This window comes from Trachypithecus francoisi, unplaced genomic scaffold (assembly GCF_009764315.1).
Source record: "Trachypithecus francoisi isolate TF-2019V2 unplaced genomic scaffold, Tfra_2.0 Lachesis_group3, whole genome shotgun sequence".
Lineage (NCBI taxonomy): Eukaryota > Metazoa > Chordata > Mammalia > Primates > Cercopithecidae > Trachypithecus > Trachypithecus francoisi.
Window position 1 is genome coordinate 116,943,548 of NW_022681468.1, and position 23,325 is coordinate 116,966,872.

The following is a 23,325-nucleotide window of genomic DNA, read 5'->3' on the forward strand; positions in this document are numbered from 1 at the left end:
GACAGAGTAAACATAAGCATCTTGTCCTGCCACCATCACTTTTGGCTTTAGGAGTTGTAACATTATGAGCTAGAGCAAGGTCTTGCTCTAATCCCAGCTCTCCAGTTTAAGTAGAATAGCAATATCTTGTATATAGTGCTTTTGTGTTTCATTATCTATAAAGAACTGCATGTGCAAGTGTGTATGTATATGCATACAAGCATGTCTTTTTATATGCAAGTATCTATATGTATAATAAAAGTGTATTAGTGGCCGGGTGCAATGGCTCACGCCTGTATTCCCAGCAGTTTGGAAGGCCGAGGCCGGTAGATCAGCTGAGGTCAGGAGTTCGAGACCAGCATGGCCAACATGGTGAAACCCCATCTCTACTGAAAATATTAAAATTAGCTGTGCATGGCGGCGGGCACCTGTAATCCTAGCTACTTGGGAGACTGAGGCATGAGAATTGCTTGAACCCTGGAGGTGAAGGTTGCAGTGAGCCAAAATCACGCCATTGCACTCCAGCCTAGGTGACAAGAGCGAAACTTCGTCTCAAAAGAAAAGCATATTCATAAATATGTGTGCCTGTATATATACCACCCAGCTATTAAATGGTGATGAAACCCATTGTTTTCTACTTTCCACAGGACAGTGACTTGTTACCATCACAGCAGCAGCCATCCCAACAGATCTCCAGTTGTCCCTGACATCGTGCCCTACCTTCCCTGCTCTTGTGGTCTCCTAAATGCCGATTTCGTTGACCTTGGTTCGGCTGGTGGTATGGAGGGGTGCTGCCTAGCACTGACCTGAGAGTGTGTGTGACCCACTGACCCAATGGTGAGAACTGACTGCCCACCTCTCCAACTGATTGTTCAAAGGGTAGAGGAGACAAAGTGCAGATCTCACCCTTTCTTGGTATTTTCCCTTCTACCCTTGTGGAAGATAGAGTGGCTATTTGAAGTTAAAGGAAAGCGAAGGGGCACAGAAACAGTATTACTTGGTGTGTTTGTGTAGGTGGGTTTTCTTGGGGAGAGAGAGGAGAGTTCAGTACTTTAAAGGATAGAAAGAAAATAATGAGACGAGAGCTTAGGTATGCTTGGGAACTGTCTTAGGTAATGATCCTGGAAGAGGCCAGCTTATACTGGAACCTAGATATGCTTAGGAATCAACCTTGACATTGAAGTTATTTGCATTTCTCTCCTACTGGCTACCAGAGCCTCTCAATCATCATACTGAGACTTCAGAAGGCCAAAATTTCCTAGATGTTTTCCTCTGTCCCACTAAGAGCTAGTCTATGGATATGATTATATCAGGAAGAGACTGAGACTCTCCCAAAGGGTGAGGTGAAAGGTGTAAAGGGATCAGGGCTTTAGTTATTCTGTCTTTTCCCAATCTTTGTGGGAATCTGTTTCCCATCATACCATCCCACCCGCTTCCATGGGATAATAGGGACCCAACAAAGCATGATATCCTTATTTCTCATCACTAGGACATCAAAGGCCAGTTCTGGAATGATGACGACTCGGAGGGAGATAATGAATCAGAGGAATTTCTCTATGGAGTTCAGGTGAGGTTCCATCTCCCAAGACCCCCATGTTGGATGGTCTAGTTGTGTGCTGCTCTTTGGATACATCAGGAGTGAAAGAGGTTCTGGAGCACAGATGAGATGAGGTTATAATGTTGGTGTGGTCTGAGCATGGTCTTGTCAGAGCTGATCCCATGCCCTTGCTCTTTCTTTGGAGTCATACTTGTTCCACCAGAGTAAACTACGTCCTCTGTATGTGGAGACTACCCATATGTTCTTAATTAGACATAATTATTTTCTGACTCTTAACACTAGCCAGTGGGGGTAGTTTCATTCATTAGGGTCACATCTTAAAAGATTACTCTGCCAGCAATTGCTTAATGCCATCACTAGCCAGGCACAGCCCTGAGCAGAAATACCCAGACTCTCAGAATGCTCTTCACATAGAACCAATCTTAGGAAACCTGTAACTTCAGCCTGTGCTGAGTTGTCATAGAAGGTATCCTGGTCAAGGTCTGAGAGGAAAAGCTGGAGATTTAAGGAAGTGAACTCCAAGCAAAAGCCTACATTTGGTATGCTGAACCTTTTTAAAGTCGTGATGAAATGCAGACCTCTGTTAATGAAATCCCTTGATAGGGTCACCACTGAGAACCTCTTCACATAAGTGGCTTTCACTTCCCCTATATTGCTGTCTGATTTCTCCTGTTCCTGGTGTCTCTTCGTATTCTTTTTATTATCATCTCTCTCTTTCCCTTGTCTTTTTCCACCTCTCTCCACCATCATTTTTGCTGCTATCTCAGGGGAGCTGTGCAGCTGACCTGTATCGACACCCACAGCTTGATGCAGACATTGAAGCGGTGAAGGAGATCTACAGTGAGAACTCTGTATCCATCAGGTGGGACTCTGCTTCAGGGGTGGCAGGGGAGCAAGTCACTTCTTTCTGAGTTGTTAAAAGGCTAGAGGTTTTTCTTTTTATTGTATGATAGTGGGATAAATTATGAACTTAATGATAGAAAATGCTCAGAATAAATGAGCTTGGCTGACAGTAGAGAGTAGAGAAGTAAGGCCACTTTTCTTAGGAATTCCCTCTTATCCTAGACCCCTCTGGGCCAGTAGTCTCACCTTTCAGGTAAGAAATGCTTTTGGCCTGGGAGAAGACACTGATCATGTAAGTGGTGTAAGGCTGTAGCTAAGACCCTAGGTACAAAACTGTTGTCCACTTTTCCCTTTCTACTGTCCCCAGGCTCAGTTCTCTTTCCACCTCAGTTTCTATTCCCTTCTTTCTCCCTTGATGAGTCTCACCTGTTGTCACCTATATCTCTATAGAGAATATGGAACTATCGATGACGTGGACATTGACCTCCACATCAACATCAGCTTCCTCGATGTAAGTGGGGCTAGTACCTGCCAACAACATGTCTAGCTGGACTTGTGGAATTTGTCATGTAGGCCAGGAGTCTTGTTCCCGAGTGCTGTATTTGGAGCATATATTCTTCATCTTTGTCTTTCCTAGACCATCAGCAGACAGTGGTGTGTACTGTCATGTGCATGTGTGTGTCATATAGGGGAAATTTCAGATCCATTCCTCTATGTTGCTAAACTGGAAACTATTTCCCTTCTTCTTTTAGGAGGAAGTCTCTACAGCCTGGAAGGTCCTCCGGACAGAACCTATTGTGTTGAGGCTGCGATTTTCTCTCTCCCAGTACCTAGATGGACCAGGTAAAGGCAGTGACTTTGGGCAAATGGGTGGTCTGAGTGTGGTCTCATCCAAAGCCCTAAGTTAACTAAGGTAGAAAAAAATTAGGAACAAGGTCCTTGGGCTCAATCTGCAGGCTATCGGTAGAGGCTTTTTAGTCCCGTGTAATTGGTGTCTTCATCCCCTGTCACCTGGTAACCATTCCCTAAAGGCCTTCCTGCCTAATGACATTGTTTTCTCTGGTGCCAAGATAAAATTTCTTTCTCCTCCTTTTCTCAACATCCTACTGAGGATATTTCAGATTCATATGACAGCTTCTAGAATCTGCCTTCTGCTTCAGATGTTTTTTTTCTTCCACCATTACTGTTTAGAGTACCCAGCAGCTATGATCTTTAGAATTTACAGAAGCTCTTCCACTGAGCTTTGGACTCCAGGAAGTCAAGAGATACATACTTACTAGTAGCCTTCTTTTCTCTTTGCAGAACCATCAATTGAGGTTTTCCAGCCATCAAATAAGGAGGGATTTGGGCTGGGTCTTCAGTTGAAAAAGTAAGAACTTTGGTCTTTCGTGGTCATGGACATGTGAAGGAAGGAAAGAGAGATGGAAATATATGGATGGACAGGCAGAGCCTTGGATGGAATACCTCCTTCCAAAAATGTCTTTCTGAAATATGCCCAGGAAAAGCTAAAATAAATTTAGGGAGCCAGATTTAAGGTTGTGGAGAGAGAGTATATGGTTCTTGGGTGTCAGAACCTGAGACTTTCTAGAGGTAAAAGAGGCTCATCACTACTTAGCATTTTTACTACCCTGGAATCAGAGTCATGCTATTCATATTTCTCTAGTGGTTTCTTCAGAGTAAGTCTCTAGGGATTTAATTTTAGTTTATTGAATGTGTTGAGCATTGAGCTAAGTATTTGGTATACAAAGAAATGAAGCATATTTTCCACTCTCAGTGAAGTTTCAAATAGAGTCCACTGGATACATATTCTAATACAGGTGAATATGTAAGATTTAGAAAGGACACTGAAGAGAGACTCTTGTCTGTTGAAAGGGTGATGATTAATAATTTCCTTTTTTTTTTTTTTTTTGAGACAGAGTCTTGCTTTCACCCAGGCTGGAGTGCAGTGGCATGATCTTGGCTTACTACAACTTCTGCCTACTGAGTTCAAGTGATTCTTGTGCCTCAGCCTCCTAAGTATCTGGGATTACAGGCACCCGTCACCATGCTTGGCTAAGTTTTGTATTTTTAGTAGAGATGGGGTTTCTCCATGTTGGCCAGGTTAGTCCCGAACTCCTGGCCTCAAGTGATCCGCCTGCCTCAGCTTCCCAAAGTGCTGGGATTATAGGTGTGAGCCACTGCACCCAGCCAATGATTAGTAATTTTCAAAGATGGGTAAGAGTTGTCCATGTAGACAGATTCTGAGGGTGCATAACATTTGCAGGGGCTTAGTCACATAAAGCAGTATGTGTGTAGGGAGCTTCAGGTAGTTAAATATTGCTGGTAAAATACAAGCTGTGGGTGTAGGAGCCAAAGCCAGAGAATAGGGAAGGGTTCATGTTAGAGAGGGTCTTGGACTTTTATCCTGTAGGCAGTGTGAACATTGAAGGGTTTAGGCAAAGAAATGACATGGTCAGATTAATTTTTCAAAACCATTCTGGTAGCATTGTACAAAATGGGTAGGAGGGGATGAGACAAGAGACCAGAACTAGTGTAGTAGGGTGCTTTTGTAAAAGTCAAGACAAGAGATGCTAAAGGCCTGAGCTAAAGTGTGATTATAGGTGAGAATCGAGATGAGAGACAGATTAGAAAGATTTGTGAGGTATAAAATCAGTAAGACTTGAAGACTGATTTAGATGTATTGAATATAGCCATAAGGGCTAAAGAATAGTGGAAAAGACGTTTAAGTTTCCAACCTAGATGTGTGAGTAAATTGTGATACCACCAATGTAAATAGGGATATGAGAAGGGAGCAGTTTTGTAGGTTGAGGATAGGTAATTAGTTCAATTTTTGACATGTTATTTAAAGGTAACTTTCGGATGTGCAGGTGGAGATGCTTATCCGAAATGTCAATTTGCTACTTACCGGAGTATATGTCAGTTTGCTACGTACCGGAGAAGTTAGGGTTGAAGATACGCATCAGTGCGTGTGGGAAGAAATTACAGCCAGTGAATATGAGATTGCCAAAGGAGGGCATGATAATGGGAAAAGAAGATAGGATCAAGGACAAAATACCCTTAAACAGTCAGACAAAATCCCGAAGAAACCAGCACGGTAGGCAGAGGAAGAAGAAACACTGCAGGTAGGTCAGAGTAATATAGGAAGAGAAAGGTGGCACAGAAGACAGGAGGGCAGGTTCTGCAAGGAGGGCCAGATGCCAGAGAAGATAAGGGAAGAACCTGGGAGTTTCCATTGGATTTAGCATCAGGATGAGAACAATTTTAGTGATGAAGGTAGGAACCAGAATACAGAAAGTTGAGAGGTGAGTGGTTGGCAACAACATAGAAACAATGAGTATGGGTTGAGACATTTGGATGGGGATGGGAAGGCAACAGGGAGAGGTTAACTAGACTAAGGTGCAGAAAGTTGACATTTTTTGTTGACTTTGGGAAAGGAACTGAGAGGAAAGGGGAATGATTGACACATCAAGGTCCCTAAAAAGGCAAGTCAGGGCTGAGATCTAGAGCACAAATCGAAGGACTGATCTTAGGTAGAAGGGTCACCTTACCTCCAGAAAATGGAGGGATCGAGGTAGGGTGGAAATATAAATAGATTTTATAGTAGGGTTGGAAAATTAAGGGAACTGATATCTGATGGCTTAAGAAAGAAAAGAGGTGGCCGGGTGCGGTGGCTCAAGCCTGTAATCCCAGCACTTTGGGAGGCCGAGACAGGCGGATCACAAGGTCAGGAGATTGAGACCATCCTGGCTAACACGGTGAAACCCCATCTCTACTAAAAAAATACAAAAAACTAGCCAGGCGACGTGGCGGGCGCCTATAGTCCCAGCTACTCGGGAGGCTGAGACAGGAGAATGGCATGAACCCAAAAGGCGGAGCTTGCAGTGAGCTGAGATCTGGCCACTGCACTCCAGTTTGGGCGACAGAGCGAGACTCCGTCTCAAAAAAAAAAAGAAAGAAAAGAGGTTATTGGTTGTAGATGAAGTTAGTAACTTAAAGAAGGTAATAAGGATTTAGAACAATACCTTAGAGTAATGCTAGAGAAAACTGATCAAGGACAAGTGAAAGGATTGACAAATCTAGCTAAGGGCATAGCTCAAATTGGAAACGATAAATTTGGGAATATAATTTTTTAATGTCAGTACCCCTGATGTCCCTACTCCCTTTCTTCATGACTCACAAGGAACAAAGTGGTACTCACCATCCTACCACTTCTGTTTCCCTGTCATCAGTATAGTCATTCTTGGCAATAGATTTCAAGGTTTGCAGCCTTTGAAGACTCACCTTTGAAATCTGCCTCTAAAGGCAAAGCATCTCAGAATTTTTCTGGTCCATTAGGATAGGTACCCTCTAGGGTAAAGGGGTGCTCTGGGGTGGCGATTTTTTTATTTACTAAGGTCATTTTAAGGGGTCTTCAGATACACATTTCCCTGCCACAACTAGTTTTATAGTCCCTGGGTCTGAATTTTAGATTATTTGCCTCTCTTAGTCCTTACTTCTTGACCCTGCCTCATCTTGCCTAAGCTCATTCTTTTTGATCCCTCAGGATCCTGGGTATGTTTACATCTCAACAGTGGAAACATCTGAGCAATGATTTCTTGAAGACCCAGCAGGAGAAGAGGCACAGTTGGTTCAAGGCAAGTGGTACTATCAAGAAGTTCCGAGCTGGCCTCAGCATCTTTTCACCCATCCCCAAGTAAGTGCTCCCTAAAGCTGATCATCTGTAAACACCTGTGATAGCCCCCACCCCCCACCTTCTTGATTACATAAACTTTTCTGTCCCCTCTCTTCCCTGAATTCTGTCTCTTTGACTACTGACACCACTCACATGGTCCTATTCCCCATGTGTCCTACCTGTCTACTCCTTACCCAATGTTAATACCTAATCCTTTATGTAAAACAGAATACCTAGCTTGTGATATGTATTTGGAGAAATGTAGGCCGAATCTTCCATCTTTCTTTCTTTTGCCCTGATCCGTTTCCCCATCCTAAGAGGAAAGTGTCAGAGAACAGGCAGTAATTCCTTGCTAGCTTCTGGAAATAAATATTGCTCCATTCTTTGACCCTAGGTCTACATTTTCCCAAAGCAGACACAAACCCAGATTTGTAGCTTCCCAGGAATCATTGTTGACAGTCAGATAGTCAGTATTAGGCCCTTTGGGATGCAGCTACTTTTTGCCTAGCACAGTGTTTAACACTTAATCTCTCTCTCTCTCTCTGTTTTTTTCTCTCTCTCTCAGTAAGAAAAACAGGCAGCCTTTCCAAGGGATTATTCTATACTTGGCTTAAAAACATAATAACCTATGCTCTGTGCCTGGCCACCCTCAGTGTCCCAATGTGAAGAACCCACAGATGATGACATAAAAATTTAAATTCATATGTGTGATCTACTTGTTTATTTAATAGTGTTTAAGATACAATGCAACTTTCCTCAGATATGAGTTTGTCTTTCTTTGGTTTAGAACTTTTGGCTTACGGCCCACTTACCTCCAGTACCCTGTAGGGCTCCTACGAAATCCTCAGTTTTATCACTTCTCTTTGCTCTCTCTCTCCAGGTCTCCCAGTTTCCCTATCATACAGGATTCCATGCTGAAAGGCAAACTAGGTGTACCAGAGCTTCGGGTTGGGCGCCTCATGAACCGTTCCATCTCCTGTACCATGAAGAACCCCAAAGTGGAGGTGTTTGGCTACCCTCCCAGCCCCCAGGCAGGTCTCCTGTGCCCTCAGCACGTGGGCCTCCCTCCCCCAGCACGGACCTCTCCTTTGGTACATGGGCTGGAGAGGGTTTGACTTGGCTATCAGGAGGGTGGGAACGGAAATGCGGGAGTGTAGTTTCTCAAAATGGGGTGGGGGTATGGTTGTCTAGCCATCATAAATCAAACCTAGGTAGGTACCATGAGTGAGTAGAATGGAACACTTTTTTTTTTTTTGAGACAAGGTCTCTGTCATCCAGGCTAGAGGGCAGTGGTAATCTCTTGCTCACTACAGTCTCTGCCTCCCAGGCTCAAATGATCCTCCTACCTCAGCCTGTTGAGTAGCTGGGACTATAGTCGCATGCCACAACTGGCTAATTTTTCATATTTTTGTCGAGATGGGCTTTTGCCATGTTGGCCAGGGTAATCTTGAACTCCTGAGCTCAAATGATCCACCTGCCTTCGCCTCCCAAAGTGCTGGGATTACAGGCATGAGCCACCACTCCCAGCTGGAACACATTTTTTAACAGTAGAAAACTTACGTCTAAACTGTCTGGCAAGCTTCTCTGATAGACCATGAAGCAGAGAGTCTGGAGATGAGAATCTCAAGGAGAAGTCATATATGATTTTATTAGTTTGTGAGTAGGACTGTAGTTAACTGTAGCTGCTGTACTAACCTATTCCACCTACTTTGAAGGAGGGTTGAGGAATAGGTGAGCCCTTTTCCAGCACCTTTGGCAAAAAATGTCTAAAAGTCTCCTTTCCAGCTTTGGGATTCTGAGCTAAGGTTTAACTGCTTTAGGAGAGTCCTAGGTGATGGGCAAGAGTCAGGTCTGTCTAGGCCCCAGCTTCATAGGAGGTTCATGGGGACTGTCTTTTTACTCTCACCAGGTCAGTGGTCACTGCAAGAACATTCCCACTCTGGAGTATGGATTCCTTGTTCAGGTAATCAAGTCAAAATCGTCACTCCAAATCACTTTCCTGTTGTCTGACCCATTTGGTCTCCTAACACCTCCCAGCTCCTCAATCAAATACTTCCTGAATTGCTTTGCTTCCAAAACTAATGGTAGAAAGAAAGAAGGCATAGTTCCCATCATCAGGAAACTGACAACATTACTAGAAAGACAACACTTACCACTTATGATCAAGTGCCAATGAGGCACTGCCAGTTTTAAGTGTGAGTGTCGAGACTCATATGACGTGAGATGAGAGTGAGATTGACACTCATTTCTGTAATGATTTGCAATAGCCCTTGCTCAAGTGATTTTTAGTATTCTTCACAGACCCCTTTCACTGCTCAGCTACTACTGGTCATTTGCTTTTTAAAATCTCTTTATTTCCTGGGCGTGCTTTCACTTTTGCATCTCTGTTACCTTTGTTCATGTCATTCCTTATATCTTCCTATTGCCATCAAGAGTCAGATGGCACCTTTTCCATAAAATTGGCATTACTCCAATGCATTAACTAGAAGTGAGGTCTCCCCTCACTGAACTGTTAAGATTTTTTTTTTTATTTCATATGCACCTGTGTGTCACATACTATGGGCTGCCTTGAATTGTAATTAATTTATACACATGCCACATCTCTCCTATTGAAGCTTAGCTTCTGAGGAAACAACCTGTATTTCATAATCGAGAAGACCTTTCACAGAGCTGAGTACATAATGGGCATTCAGTAAATCTGCATTAAATGAATAAAGTCTCTTGCATGTCCCATTACCAGCCTAAAATCATGTGAAATGGGAACAACTTGATTTATGCACAAAAGCTATATTAAGACAGGGTGTCACAAAACAAACAAACAGAAAAACACTTCAGGATATTGTTGCATTAGCTCTGGATTTTGCTATCTTCCCAGTACAGAATTGTCTGTAGTTTTGACTACCAGTGGACTAGCTAATTGTTCCAGGTAGTTGAAATGGCTTCTCAGGACCTTCTGCCATCTAATCATGGATTGAATGCTCTCCTATCTCAGAGGGACAGCCTATAATTACAAGTACTTTTAATAGTTTGATTAGCACCCATTTTATATTTTTAAAATGCTTTCATGGACATCATCTCATTTCTTGCAATACCCCATGAGGTGAATAATGCTCTGCTGTATAAACGAAGAAACCAAGGCTCAGGTTAATTGACTCGCTTAAAGTTATATATGCCATTAAGTATTAGAAGTAGGAAGTTAACCCAGGTCTTCTCAATCAAACATCATGGTCTTATTTTTGCTATACCATACAGTCTTCGCTCTGCAGTCAGGTCATCAGTTTAAGTACACAGCCTAAGAATATCCTACCTTAGGCATGGGGCTGGGAGGATGGAGGGTAGCTGGAAAAAAAAGCTGAAATTATTTCCCATATCTGTGTGTGCCAGTACTTCCAAAAGACTTAGAATCTGTTGTCTTCCCAGATCATGAAGTATGCAGAGCAGAGGATTCCAACATTGAATGAGTACTGTGTAGTGTGTGATGAGCAGCATGTCTTCCAAAATGGATCTATGCTGAAGGTATAGGTCCCTACTCTATGACCCTCTTCCTTAACCAGGTCCCCTTCACTCCTTTATTTCCTTCTTCCTTGGTCTGTGGTCAAGGTAAAATTCTGTCTGTACACCCTGATACTCTAGAAATCGTTGATTTTTCTTAGAAAACAAATCTCAGCAGTACTGTTTAGAGAGATGAGGATATGAGAATATTTAGGATAGAGTCCACCTGACATTTAAAAATGGGGATCAGATATTAACCAAGATGATTGGATATGATGCTGTCCTCAAGGACTCTAAGTCCAGATGGGAGACAGACAAATCACAGTGTATATTAAGTTTATAGAAGAGATATTAGTATTGTTAAAAATCAGGTGAGAGAGCATCTGACATCATAGAAAGATCAGGGAAGGCTTCATCACGGAGACAGTGTTAACTCCCAAACTTATCAGTAAGGCATTTTAATTAAGACTTTATTGGTAGTTTTCTCCTGATATAGAGGGCCTCAAATTCCTACCCTGTTTTAGAGTTGTCTGAGGGCAGGACTGTCCGTCTCTGCCTACACCTTATTGCACACCCCATCCCACCACCATCTGTTTAATATATCCTTTCAGCCAGCTGTCTGTACTCGTGAACTATGTGTCTTCTCCTTCTACACACTGGGCGTCATGTCCGGAGCTGCAGAGGAGGTGGCCACTGGAGCAGAGGTATGGGGGAGGGAAACGTGGTTGGGGAATTGGGATCAAGAAAGACAGAGGAACCCAACTATTTCATTCTTGGAATTTAACTTCCAAAAATGCTTTTGGATATAAGATATCCACTGCCATATTGTTTGTAAAATAAAAAAATGGATATAACCCCATCTGTAGAGGCACCAGTTAAAGAAATTATGGATGTCCTTAGAGTAGACATACTATATAGGTATTATTTATGGACAGAAAATTTTAACATAGTTATATAAAAAAGCAAATACAACAGTATACGTAGTAAAACTTTCCATGTAAGAAAATAATGGGCCGAGCACAGTGGCTCACACCTGTAATCCCAGTGCTTTGGGAGGCTGAGATGGAAGGATGGCTTGAGCTCAGGAGGTCGAGGCTGCAGTGGGCCATAATCACGTCACTGCACTCCAACCTGGGTAACAGAGTGAGCCCCAGTCTCTTTAAAAAAGAATGAGAGAGAAAGAAAAGAAAATATTTCCGTAGGAAAATTATCTGGAAGGATATACATCAAACTCACTAGTACTTACCTGTGAAGAATGAGATAAGTTTAAGGGCAGGAAGATGGTTTTTTTAATCGTTTCTTTAATTACTTCGGTATTACTTGAATTTTTATGAGCTTGTATTTTTTATTTTAAAAAGCTTAAACATACTTGCTTTTTAAAAGAACATCAGAGAGAAATACTGGATACTCTGTGACTCCCAATACTGGGAAATCATTTAGCTTCTGCCCCCTTTTTTCCTTTCCCCTAAGGTGGTGGATCTGCTGGTGGCCATGTGTAGGGCAGCTTTAGAGTCCCCTAGAAAGAGCATCATCTTTGAGCCTTATCCTTCTGTGGTGGACCCCACTGATCCCAAGACTCTGGCCTTTAACCCTAAGGTATGTTACTTGAGAAAGTCAGGGCTAAGGAATAGAAATGGTAAAAGATAGAGGGAGACTATAGGCTGACATTCTGGTATATACAGGGCTTGGAATAAGGGACGGAACTCTTAAACTCTGTGGTTTAGCTGTTTCAGTAAATAGCCACGTTTGACACAGAAAGAGGAGAAGAATTAATACTAGTTACATTATGGTAGGGAAGAAGGGCTTTCGGAGCCAGACAGACCTGGATTCCATTTGAGGTTCTGCTAGTCCCCAGTTGAAGGGTATTAGGCAAGTCACTTAACCTTTCTAAACTTCAATCTCCTTATCTTGTAAAAAGGGATAATATTTATTTTGCAGATCATTATAAAAATGAGAAGTAATATATGTAAAGTGCTGTTTTAGGGTTTTCCAGAGAAACGGAGCCAATAGGAGATATATAGAGAGAGAGAGGAGAAAGAGATTTATTATAAGGAATTGCCTCACATGATTATGGAGGCTGAGAAGTCTACAGTTAGCAAGCTGCAGACCCAGGAGAGCCAGTGGTACAGTTCTAGTCCCAGTCCCAAGGCTTGAAAATCAGAGAGCGGGCTGGGCACAGTGGCTTCTGCCTGTAATCCTAGCCCTTCGGGAGGCCAAGGTGGGCGGATCACTTGAGTGAGGAGTTAAAGACCAGCCTGGCCAACAAGGTGAAACCCCGTCTCTACTGAAAATACAAAAAATTAGCCAGGCATGTTGGTAGGTGCCTGTAATCTCAGCTACTTGGGAGGCCGAGGCATGAGAATTGCTTGAACCTGGGAGGCAGAGGTTGGTTGCAGTGAGCCAAGATCACACCACTGCACTCCAGCCTGGGCTACAGAGCGAGACTCTGCCTCAAACAAAACAAAACAAAACCGAAAAATCAGAGCCAATGGTGTATGTTCTAGTCTGAAAGCCTGAAGGCTCAACATCCAAGAAGAGCCAATTTTTTTTTAGTTCAAATCCAAAGACTGGAAAAGACTGATAATCCAACTCAAGCAATCAGGCAGGAGGAGTAACTACAAACTCTACAAACTCATGTCGGGGTGGGGCAGAGGAGTCAGCCTTTTTGTTCTATTCAGGTTATCGACTGATTGGATAAAGCCTTTCCACATTAGGGAGGACAATTTGCTTTACTCAGTCTGCTGATTCAAATGTTAATCTCAACCAGAAACACCCTCACAAACACACCCAGAAATAATGGTTGACCAGATGAGTGGGTACCTCATGGCCCAGTCAAGTTGACACACAAAATTAACCGTCGGAAGTACCCAGCATAGTACCTCACTATTACTGTCATTACTATACAGAGTTCTTTATATATGTTATTTAATCCTCAGAACATCTCTATGGGAGTGATAGTTGTTATCTTCATTTGCATAAAGGGATGCTAAAGGTTCTAAGAGGCCAAATAACTTACCCTATTACTCCCAGCTGGTAAACATGTGACCCCAGAACTGTCTGACCATTAATGTTCTTTCCATGACATACTGTTGTTTCCTTGGGCCTAGACATTTTTTGTACACCTAGCCCCTTTTCATCACATCTTACTTTCCTCCACTTTTCTTTATCTGGTTCTTTTCCCATTGATTCCCCACAGAAGAAGAATTATGAGCGGCTTCAGAAAGCTCTGGATAGTGTGATGTCCATTCGGGAGATGACCCAGGTATTCTGCCTTCTCTCTGTCCCCTCTCCTCTGCCTGCCCAGTTCAAGTGTCCTATTCTGTTTGTAATTTGTGGGAGTGGGGTGAAGATTTAGAGATGCTACTCACTGTATTTTTTTTTAGTCTTTCCTCTTTAACCTTCCCAATTCTTGTTCTCTGTTTTGTTAGCTCTGTTACTCCTCTTTATTCTCTTTAGTCTTTGTGTCTCACTCTTTACCTCTGCTGTTAATTCCTTTACAAATTGTTCATATTTAATGTTTTGCCATAATTCTTAGGGAGTTAAGAAGTGAGGGTGAGGAGGAGGGGGGCTTGGAGGTAAGGAACTAGACACAGGGGCCTACATCTTCTATCCTTCTAGGGGTGGGGCAGCCACATGGAGCGGTGACCATCCTTTGACTCAAGGCTGTCCCTCACCAGACTTCCCCACCCCTCGTCTGCAATCTCTGCATGAATAGACATTCATTTGTACTCATTTACAGGTGGGCCTCTTCTCAGCAAATCCTGTATATCACAGTTGAGATTTACACATAAGATACACCTAGGAGGAATGATTTACTTGTCAGGAGGACGTTTTGCTTTATTTAAAGATTTACCACAGGATTCCTTAGCCTAATCTTCCTGGGACATTGATTTTATTTATTTTTTGATTTACAATCAACTTTATAGGGCTGTAGGAATTGCATAAAATGAGGGAGACCCACCTGCATGTTGTTTTGTAAGCATCTTCAGTCATTTTCATATTTATTTATGAGTCTTCCCAGCCTGACTGGGGCTCCTTGAGGGTGGGAACCCTATCTCCTTTTACTTCTTGTGGCCTTTGTTGCCTACCTTGCCCTGGACCCTAATAGTCACTCTGTGAAAAGCAGAAAGCAGGTAGGCTCCCACCTCTCGGGGAGATAATGTTATGGCCATTGTCTTACAGGGCTCATATTTGGAAATCAAGAAACAGATGGACAAGTTGGATCCCCTGGCCCATCCTCTCCTGCAGTGGTATGGATAGAATGGCTCATCCTTCTTGGGTTACGGGGAGGGAGGGAGTTATTGGACATGGAACCTGTACCTTCTTTTAGTGGTGATTTCAACATCCTTCCCAAGGTTATAGGCAATAATGGCTGCTTTTTCTTGGAATTTGTTGATATACCTTGCCTTGAAAATAACACATCCTACAAAAAGCCCACAAATTCTGACATGTTTTTTCTTTTAAAAAAATTATTTTTAATCTTATTTTAATTTTTTTTTTTTTTTTTTTTTTTTTTGAGATAGGGTCTCACTCTGTTGCCCAGGCTAGAGTGCAGTGGTGCGATCACGGTTCACTGTAGCCTTGCCCTTCAGTGCTCAAGTGATCACCTCAGCCTCCCCAGTAGCTGGGACCACAGGCATGGGCCACCACACCCAGCTAATTTTTTTATTTTAATAGAGATGGAGTCTATGTTGCCCAAGCCAGTCTTGAACTCCTGGGCTCAAGTGATCCTCCCGATTGACTTCCCAAAGTAGCTGGGATTATAGCCATGAGCCACGATGTGCGGCTGACATGATTTTTCAAGTTCTCTTTAGGTGTTCCATGTTTCGCAAAAGGTTTTGTTGTTTGTTTTCCTTTTTGGTTTGTTAATTTATTTTTTAAATTGACATATAGAAATTACAGGGCCGGGCGTAGTGGCTCACACCTGTGATCCCAACACTTTGGGAGGCCAAGGCGGGCGGATCACCTGAGGTTGGAAGTTCGAGACCAACCTGACCAAGATGGAGAAACCCCGTCTACTAAAAATACGAAATTAGCTGGGCATGGCGGCCCATGCCTGTAGTCCCAGCTACTCGGGAGGCTGAGACAGGAGAATTTGCTTGAACCTGGAAGGCGGAGGTTGCTGTGAGCCGAGATTGTGTCATCACACTCCAGCCTGGGCAACAAAAGCAAAACTCCATCTCAAAAAAAAAAAAGAAAAGAAAATTACATATATTGTGTATAACATGATGTTTTGAAATATGTATACATTGCAAAGTGGTTCAGTAGAGCTAATAAGCATATGCATTATCTCATGTATGTATTTTTTGTGGTGAGAACACTTAAAATCTACTACCACAGTGATTTTCAAGAATATGATACATTGTTACTAACTATAGTGGCCATCAGTAGGTTTTTGTGTCCTTTGCATGTAGGAATTAACACTGTTAATTTCAACTAAGTTTTCTATGCTTCCAGAGAGGTCTGTCTCCTGCTATCCCCTTGCCCTGTCTCTGGGCCTCCTTGATGATATAGAATGTCCAGAGCCTTGAGGCACTATTGCTGTGCTCTTCTCCTATCCAAGATTTTGACAGTCCCTGCTGCCTTCCCTTCCTGATCTCGATTTCTGTTGTTTTCCTGACAGCTTTCCCTTTCTAGTTTGCCTCCCTCTTCCTAGTCAGCCTTCAGTACTTCCTCAGTGCAACAACTTTCTCCCTCAGGAGAATAACGAGGCATAGCCTGAGGAATAACGAGGCATAGACCATCTGGGGTGGCATCACAAGTACGTAGATGAGCCACAAAAAACAAAGACAACAACAAACTGTATCCACCTGGGAGATAGCGCTCTCTTGCTGAGCCCTCAATGTTTTATGTCTGTTCTCTTCTGTCTTTTGTGTTCAGCCTGTATAGAGCTTAGTTTGTCCTTGACTCCTAAGGAAGTTCATACTAGTTTGTTCTGTTTCTTTTTCCAGCCTAGGCAGTACCTTTTTCTCCATATCTCCCCATTCCTGAGAGCTTTCAGGTTTTCTCTTGACCTCAGGAAGGATGGCTGAATCTGAGTCTAAATCCCGGGTATAAGTTGTCACCATTCTAATTCAGACCTCTTCTTTCTCTGTGTTTTCTTTTCTTTTTTTGTAGGTGACCTCTGTGCTCTTCCTTTTGTTCTACCCTTTTTACTCTCTACTTGTAGCAGCCCTCCTCCCACCCCTTTATTTTTTTCATCCATTGTTTAATTCTCCAATAATTAGCTCGTGCCTGGTTAGTAGCTTCCTTTTTACTTTTTTATTCATAAGCATTCTCATTATCACCCACAGGAATATCTAGATAGTGACCTTGACATTTCACACAATTTGGACAGCCCAGGAATCCTTATTCTCCGGAGGGCAGAGGAAGACTACTTGTTCAGGAAGGATAGCTTAAATACATAATTATTCTATCCTTTTTATTTTTTTCTCTGTTTCTTCCCAGGATCATCTCTAGCAACAGGTCACACATTGTCAAACTACCTCTCAGCAGGGTAAGTGACCATTCTCCCTCTAAATGCTTTAAATTTCTGGTGAGGGGCAGGGAGGGGCTGTAAGCCAGCTAATCATATTGGTCCTAGATCTGCCTACTTTGCTCTGTCCATCAACTTAGTCTTTGGGCCTTAGCATATTTCCCTTGTGTGGGGTTAATGCAAGCCTGATTTTTTTCCCTATCCCCAACCCTTCCCTCCCTGATCTCGATTTCTGCTCTGTTTTCCTTATTCCACCCCCACCCTGGGCAGCAGCTGAAGTTCATGCACACCTCACACCAGTTCCTCCTGCTGAGCAGCCCTCCTGCCAAGGAGGCTCGGTTCCGGACCGCCAAGAAGCTCTATGGCAGCACCTTTGCCTTCCAGTGAGGAGGCTGGGGGCTGGGCAGTGGGGGTGGCAAGGAGGCGGGGATGAGCGAGAAGGATGCCCTTGAGATATGGATTTGTGTTACATGTGTCCATCAACCAGTCAGCAGATACTTATTAAATGCTATTGTGGTAGGTGCTATAGAGGACAAAAAGGTACATATAACGTGATCTTTATTCTCAAACTATTTATGATGTAGCTGAGGAAAAATGACATTTACATGTGAAAAGATGTGGCTGAAGAAATAGATTGGAGAGAATAGATCTGAAAGCTACTTTGATGGAAAAATCCACAATTTATATCTAATTGTGAGAGGAGGGAAAGACAAAGAGAGGTATTAAAGGGAACTTATAGGGAGTGGTAGTACCCTTTTCTTAAAATAGAACATGAAGTCAGAACTGGAAGCCATATTTGGGGTCAGCGATGAATTTGTTGATTTTCAGATGAATTTATTGAATTGGAAATGTCAGGAGAATAGGCAAATGAAAATACTGAACCAGCAGTTGAGGATTTAGGATGGGAGTAGCTGAAGCACAGAAGAGAGGATGGGACTGGAAATAGAGACGTAGAGTTTAACCACACACATACATCTTGTGTGCCTGTGACCGTATCCATGCGTATGTCCATCACTAGGTGTACCTGTCCATCTTCATGTCCTGTGTGGGTGAGAATGGGTGGGCATGGCAGTCTTGGGAGTGTTCCTGGGAACCTCATATCATAAGGAGACATGTATTCTACCCTGCCTTACAGTGGGTCCCACATTGAGAACTGGCATTCGATCCTGCGCAATGGGCTGGTCAATGCATCCTACACCAAACTGCAGGTGAGGCTGTGCCCCTTTCCCATTTTTTTCTGCCCACTCCCTTCCCTACTCAGTTTTGTGGAAGGCTGCTGTAGAGTGAGCTGTTCTTGCCTCAGTGTCCTCAAGCCTAACCTGTCTTGTGGAGTTCCCTAGAGAGGAAGTTAGAACTGTGTGAATAGAGAACGTGGCTGTTGTGTATTTGACCTCAGGCTGCGTTTTTTTTGGTGATTTGGAGAATGGGAATGTACCTGTAAGCAGGAATGTGGAATTGCTGATTGTAGCCACTGTGATGAATTAATATATAGAGCTTTTCAATTTATATGGCTATTCATTCAAGGAGTAGATATGGGAGACTTGTTTCTATGCCCAGAGAGACTCCAGGGAGTGTGTATTGGCTCTCCTTCTGGCTCCCTGTCCTGTAGTTCCTCTTTTTTGGAATCTGCATATGTACCAAGGCCTGGAGACAGGAAAATGAATGCTGAGGGACTGACTCAGTGGTTCTACCATTTCCCACTCTCCAATGCATCAGTATGTGGTATTTCATAGGCAAGCGGGTTAACCTGCATCCACTTTTCAGCCAGTTGGCTTTCCAAGAATACGTGCTTAGGGTTACTTGAATGAGAAGGTAGAAGGAGGGACAGAGGGCTGGATAAGCCTTGCAGCTGCCTAATAAATAGCCATGGGAGGGCCCAGGCTCATATTACTCATCCTGGTGTTTCCCTGCAAGCTGCATGGAGCAGCCTATGGCAAAGGCATCTACCTGAGCCCCATCTCCAGTATTTCCTTTGGATACTCAGGTAAGAAATACTCTCTGGCCACCTTGACTCTTTTTACATTGCATCCATTTGTGAGTACATGATTTGTCCTGTCTGTTCCTCCGTCATTATGGATAATTGGTCTGTGTCAGCTCTCTTCCCGATCATGGATACATATTGTCTCTCCCTCTCTCTACATTTTGTTATTAGAAATTTAGATTCTTTACAAGGTGAGGCCAGTTACTGTTAAAAATGATGGTTTTAGGCCGGGCGCGGTGGCTCAAGCCTGTAATCCCAGCACTTTGGGAGGCCGAGATGGGCGGATCACGAGGTCAGGAGATGGAGACCATCCTGGCTAACACGGTGAAACCCCGTCTCTACTAAAAAATACAAAAAACTAGCCAGGCGAGGTGGTGGGCACCTGTAGTCCCTGCTACTCGGGAGGCTGAGGCAGGAGAATGGCGTAAACCCGGGAGGCGGAGCTTGCAGTGAGCAGAGATCCGGCCACTGCACTCCAGCCTGGGTGACAGACCAAGACTCCATCTCAAAAAAAAAAAAAAAAAAAATGATGGTTTTATTCATAGCAGGGGCTTGGCCCTGGGAATGGGTGGAGGAATAACAGGGACATAACAAGGTTTTTTGTAGAACACATGTTTGGTATTGGCAATTATAGATTGTGTTTGTGTATACTTGTGCATGTAAATTTACATGTGAAAACATCCAAAGGCCTGAAGGCTTGAGTCCTTTCCATTGGCTTATATTTCTAGAGACATTGTTCTCTCTCTCAACCATCTTTTAAAATTTAAACTGTCTATAATCATACACATTAGTCACATTGAATGCAAGATAAAGCATTTTATTCTAAAAATGAAGTCCAGATTCTAATCAGGAGATCAGTCCAGCTCAGAAAAGAAATCTGATTTAGAGTTCTCTCAGTCTTCCTGGCTCATGTCTTAGTTCCTTTTTAGTCTGCTTTTGTGCTTTTTTGATATAGTCTCTGTACAAGGTATAGCCACCATGTAGTTGCATGTTCACCACATGAAGGGGATTGTGCTAGATTCTTTATAGATTATTACTTGATATCCTTTAGTAATTTGTAACTGTTACAAAGATCAGAAAATGTAGTGCCATCAGGAGGCTGAGGCAGGAGAATCACTTGAACCCAGGAGGCGGAGGTTGCAGTGAGCTGAGATCACGCCACTGCACACCAGCCTGGTTGACAGAGGGAGACCCCATCGCAAAAAAAGAAAAAAGAAAGTGCCAAAATCAGAGGCCGAAAAACATCTCTAACAACAGAATAAACCAAACAAAATAGAAGAAAGGAGATAATACAGGTAAGAACTAATACCTGTGAAATAAAAATAGGTACAATAGATAGTACCAAAAAAATCCAAAGATGATTTCAAAGAACTAACCGAACAGATAAACCCTGGTTAGATAAGAAGAAAAAGGACACAATTAAATAATATAATGACCAAGAAAAACAGTACAACTGTAGATACAGCAGAATTTAAAAAGGTAATAAGGCGGGGCATGGTGTCTCACGCCTGTAATCCCAGTACTTTGGGAGGCTGACGTGGGCAGATCACTTGAGATCAGGAGTTCAAGACCAGCCTGGCCAACATGGTGAAATCCTATCTCTACTAAAAATACAAAAATTAGCCAGGCCTGGTGGCATGGGCTTACACTATAATCCCTGCTACTCCAGGGGCTGAGGCAGGAGAATCGCTTGAACCCGGGAGGCAGGCTGCAGTCGGCCAAGATCAAACCAGTGCACTCCAGCCTAGGCAACAAAGCGAGACTGCCTAAAAAAAATAAAAAATGAAAAGGGTAGTGAGAGAGTTCTCTACACTATGCTAATAATTTTAAAACTTTGATAAAATGGATAAATTCCTAGAAAAAGATAACAAATCTGACAAGAAATAGCCTGTATAGTCATAATACTATAAGAGAAATAGAAATTGTTTAAAAATTTCCACACACACAAGAAACCTCACCAAGCCCAGATAGTTTTACAAATTAATCTTAAACTTTCAAGGAACAAATTATTTTAGTTTTATCCAAAGTCTTCCAGAGAATAGAAAAAATGGAATTACAAATCATAAAAGATTGGTGAATTTGACTGTATTAAAATTAAAAACTTCTGGCCGGGCACAGTGGCTCACACATGGAATCCCAACACTTTGAGAGGCTGACATGGGAGGATTGCTTGACCTCAGGAGTTCAAGACCAGCCTGGGCAACATGGCAATACCCCATCTCTGCAAAAAATAAAAATAACCAGGTCTGGCGGCATGTGCTTGTAAGTTCTAGCTAGTCAGAAGGCTGAGGAAGGAAGATCACTGAGCCCAGGAGGTTGAGGCTGCAGTGAGCCGTGATCATGCCACTGCACTCTAGCTTAGGCAGTAGAGTGAGACCCTGTCTCAAAAAAGAAAAATATTTAAAACTTATATTCTTCAGAAGACACCCTAAAGAAAGTGAAAAGACAGGCTACAAACTGACAGAAGACATTTGCAGCACATACAACCACAAAAGATTACTAATAAAAATGTATTTTTTGGCTGAGCACGGTGGCTAATGCCTATAATCCCAGCACTTTGGGAGGCCAAGACGGGCAGATCACCTGAGGTCAGGAGTCTGATATCAGCCTGACCAACATGGAGAAACCCCATCTATAATATAAATACAAAAAAAAAAAAAAAAAAGCCAGGCATGGTGGTCCATGCCTGTAAAGTCCCAGCTACTTGGGAGGCTGAGGCAGGAGAATTGTTTGAACCCGGGAGGCGGAGGTTGCAGTGAAGTGAGATCGCGTCGCGCCATTGCACTCCAGCCTGGGTGACAGAGCAAGACTCCATCTCAAAAAAAAAAAAAAAAGTTCAATAAAAAGAGGGAAGTCCCAGAAGACAGAGTGAGACTGTGATGCTTTCTTTATATTGTTCAAAAGCAAACAAAATGAAACATTGTTTAGGCATATATATGTGTATTATGTGTGTGTGTGTGTGAAAACTAAAGGAAAAAAAAAATAATAACTCAAATTGCAGGATAGTAATTACCTCCAAAGGGAGGCAGATAGTTAGATGTAGGTCACTGGTAATGTTTTAGATTTAGAATTTAGTTCTTTGCTTGGGTCTCTGGGTATTCATTGTCTTATTAAAAAATAATAATGAGGCCGGGCATGGTGGCTCACCCCTGTAGTCCCCAGCACTTTGGGAGGCCAAGGCGGGCAGATCACGAGGTCAGGAGTTCGAGACCAGCCTGACCAACATGGTGAAACCCTGTCTCTACTAAAAATACAAAAATTAGCTGGGCGTGGTGGCACACACCTGTAGTCCAAGCTACTTGGGAGGCTGAGGCAGAAGAATCATTTGAACCCGGGAGGCAGAGGTTGCAGTGAGCTGAGATCGTGCCACTGCACTCCAGCCTGGGTGACAGAGCAAGACTCTGTCTCAAAAAAACAAAACAAAACAATAATATGTCATGAAACAAAGATTATGATTAATCCACACAGGGCAAGTGACCAACACATGTTTATTGAATATGTGAGTGAATGTTACTCTGTGTGCCTGGCATCCAAAGTGGGGTTAGGGTTGGGATAGTCTTTTTGATTTGTCTAGATTCTTCACTTTTTATCTTTTTCTCAGCCTAAGCATCCTTCTGATTAAGTTCTTTTGTCTTTCTCAGTAGTGAGATTCTCATGGTTCTTGGTGCCCACTGAGATTCTTTCCTGTTTTCTCCCTATCCCCTCCCTTTCTTTCTCTTTTCTCCCCCTGGCCTTTGTTTACTATCAAGTGCCTGAATACCTTTAGTTACCAGATGAAGTCAGAAATCTCTGTTGACCTCTTGTTTTTCTTCATCATTAACCGATTACATAAAGATATCATAGACACCTTTCATCTCCCTCTCTCAAAGGGTAATTGATTATAGATACAAAATACAATAGGATTTTACTATGGGAGTTATAGATCATCTAATTTAATCCCTTAGCACTTTACAGATAAGAAAGCTGATATACAGAAAAATTAAATGATTTTCTCATGCTTACATAGCTATGAGTAGCAGAGATAGGGCTGCAATCCAGGTCTCCTCATTTCTAGGCCATTGTTGTTACCGCTATATGATACGGTTTGCCTGTGTCTCCACCCAGATCTCATCTTGAATTCCCATGTGTTGTGGAAGGGACCCAGTGGGAGGTAACTGAATCATGGGGACAGGTTTTTTTTTTTAGATGGAATTCACTTTGTCGCCCAGGCTGGAGTGTAGTGGCGTAGTCTCAGCTCACTGCAAGCTCCACCTCCCGGGTTCAGGCCATTCTCCTGCCTCAGGCTCCCGAGTAGCTGGGACTACAGGTGGCCACCATCACGCCTG

General features: G+C 42.9%; 1 protein-coding gene across 8 annotated transcripts in view; it reads left to right on the forward strand.

Moving 5' to 3' along the window:
- Window positions 1-23,325, forward strand: part of PARP6 (poly(ADP-ribose) polymerase family member 6) — a 32,468-nt gene that overhangs the window by 4,283 nt on the left and 4,860 nt on the right. For 2 of the 8 annotated variants that reach the window (XM_033189497.1, XM_033189496.1), the window contains exons 3-20: window positions 627-816; window positions 1,469-1,546; window positions 2,305-2,399; window positions 2,831-2,891; window positions 3,133-3,223; window positions 3,683-3,749; window positions 6,924-7,073; window positions 7,933-8,143; window positions 8,962-9,015; window positions 10,473-10,568; window positions 11,156-11,248; window positions 12,015-12,140; window positions 13,741-13,806; window positions 14,727-14,794; window positions 16,992-17,040; window positions 17,290-17,402; window positions 18,155-18,227; window positions 18,934-19,003. In XM_033189497.1, coding sequence (XP_033045388.1) covers window positions 814-816; window positions 1,469-1,546; window positions 2,305-2,399; window positions 2,831-2,891; window positions 3,133-3,223; window positions 3,683-3,749; window positions 6,924-7,073; window positions 7,933-8,143; window positions 8,962-9,015; window positions 10,473-10,568; window positions 11,156-11,248; window positions 12,015-12,140; window positions 13,741-13,806; window positions 14,727-14,794; window positions 16,992-17,040; window positions 17,290-17,402; window positions 18,155-18,227; window positions 18,934-19,003 — 1,564 coding nt within the window. In that variant the 5' untranslated portion in view covers window positions 627-813. The remainder of the gene's footprint in view (window positions 1-626; window positions 817-1,468; window positions 1,547-2,304; window positions 2,400-2,830; window positions 2,892-3,132; window positions 3,224-3,682; window positions 3,750-6,923; window positions 7,074-7,932; window positions 8,144-8,961; window positions 9,016-10,472; window positions 10,569-11,155; window positions 11,249-12,014; window positions 12,141-13,740; window positions 13,807-14,726; window positions 14,795-16,991; window positions 17,041-17,289; window positions 17,403-18,154; window positions 18,228-18,933; window positions 19,004-23,325) is intronic. The other 6 variants (XM_033189504.1, XM_033189503.1, XM_033189498.1 and 3 more) reach the window with 5 other exon arrangements.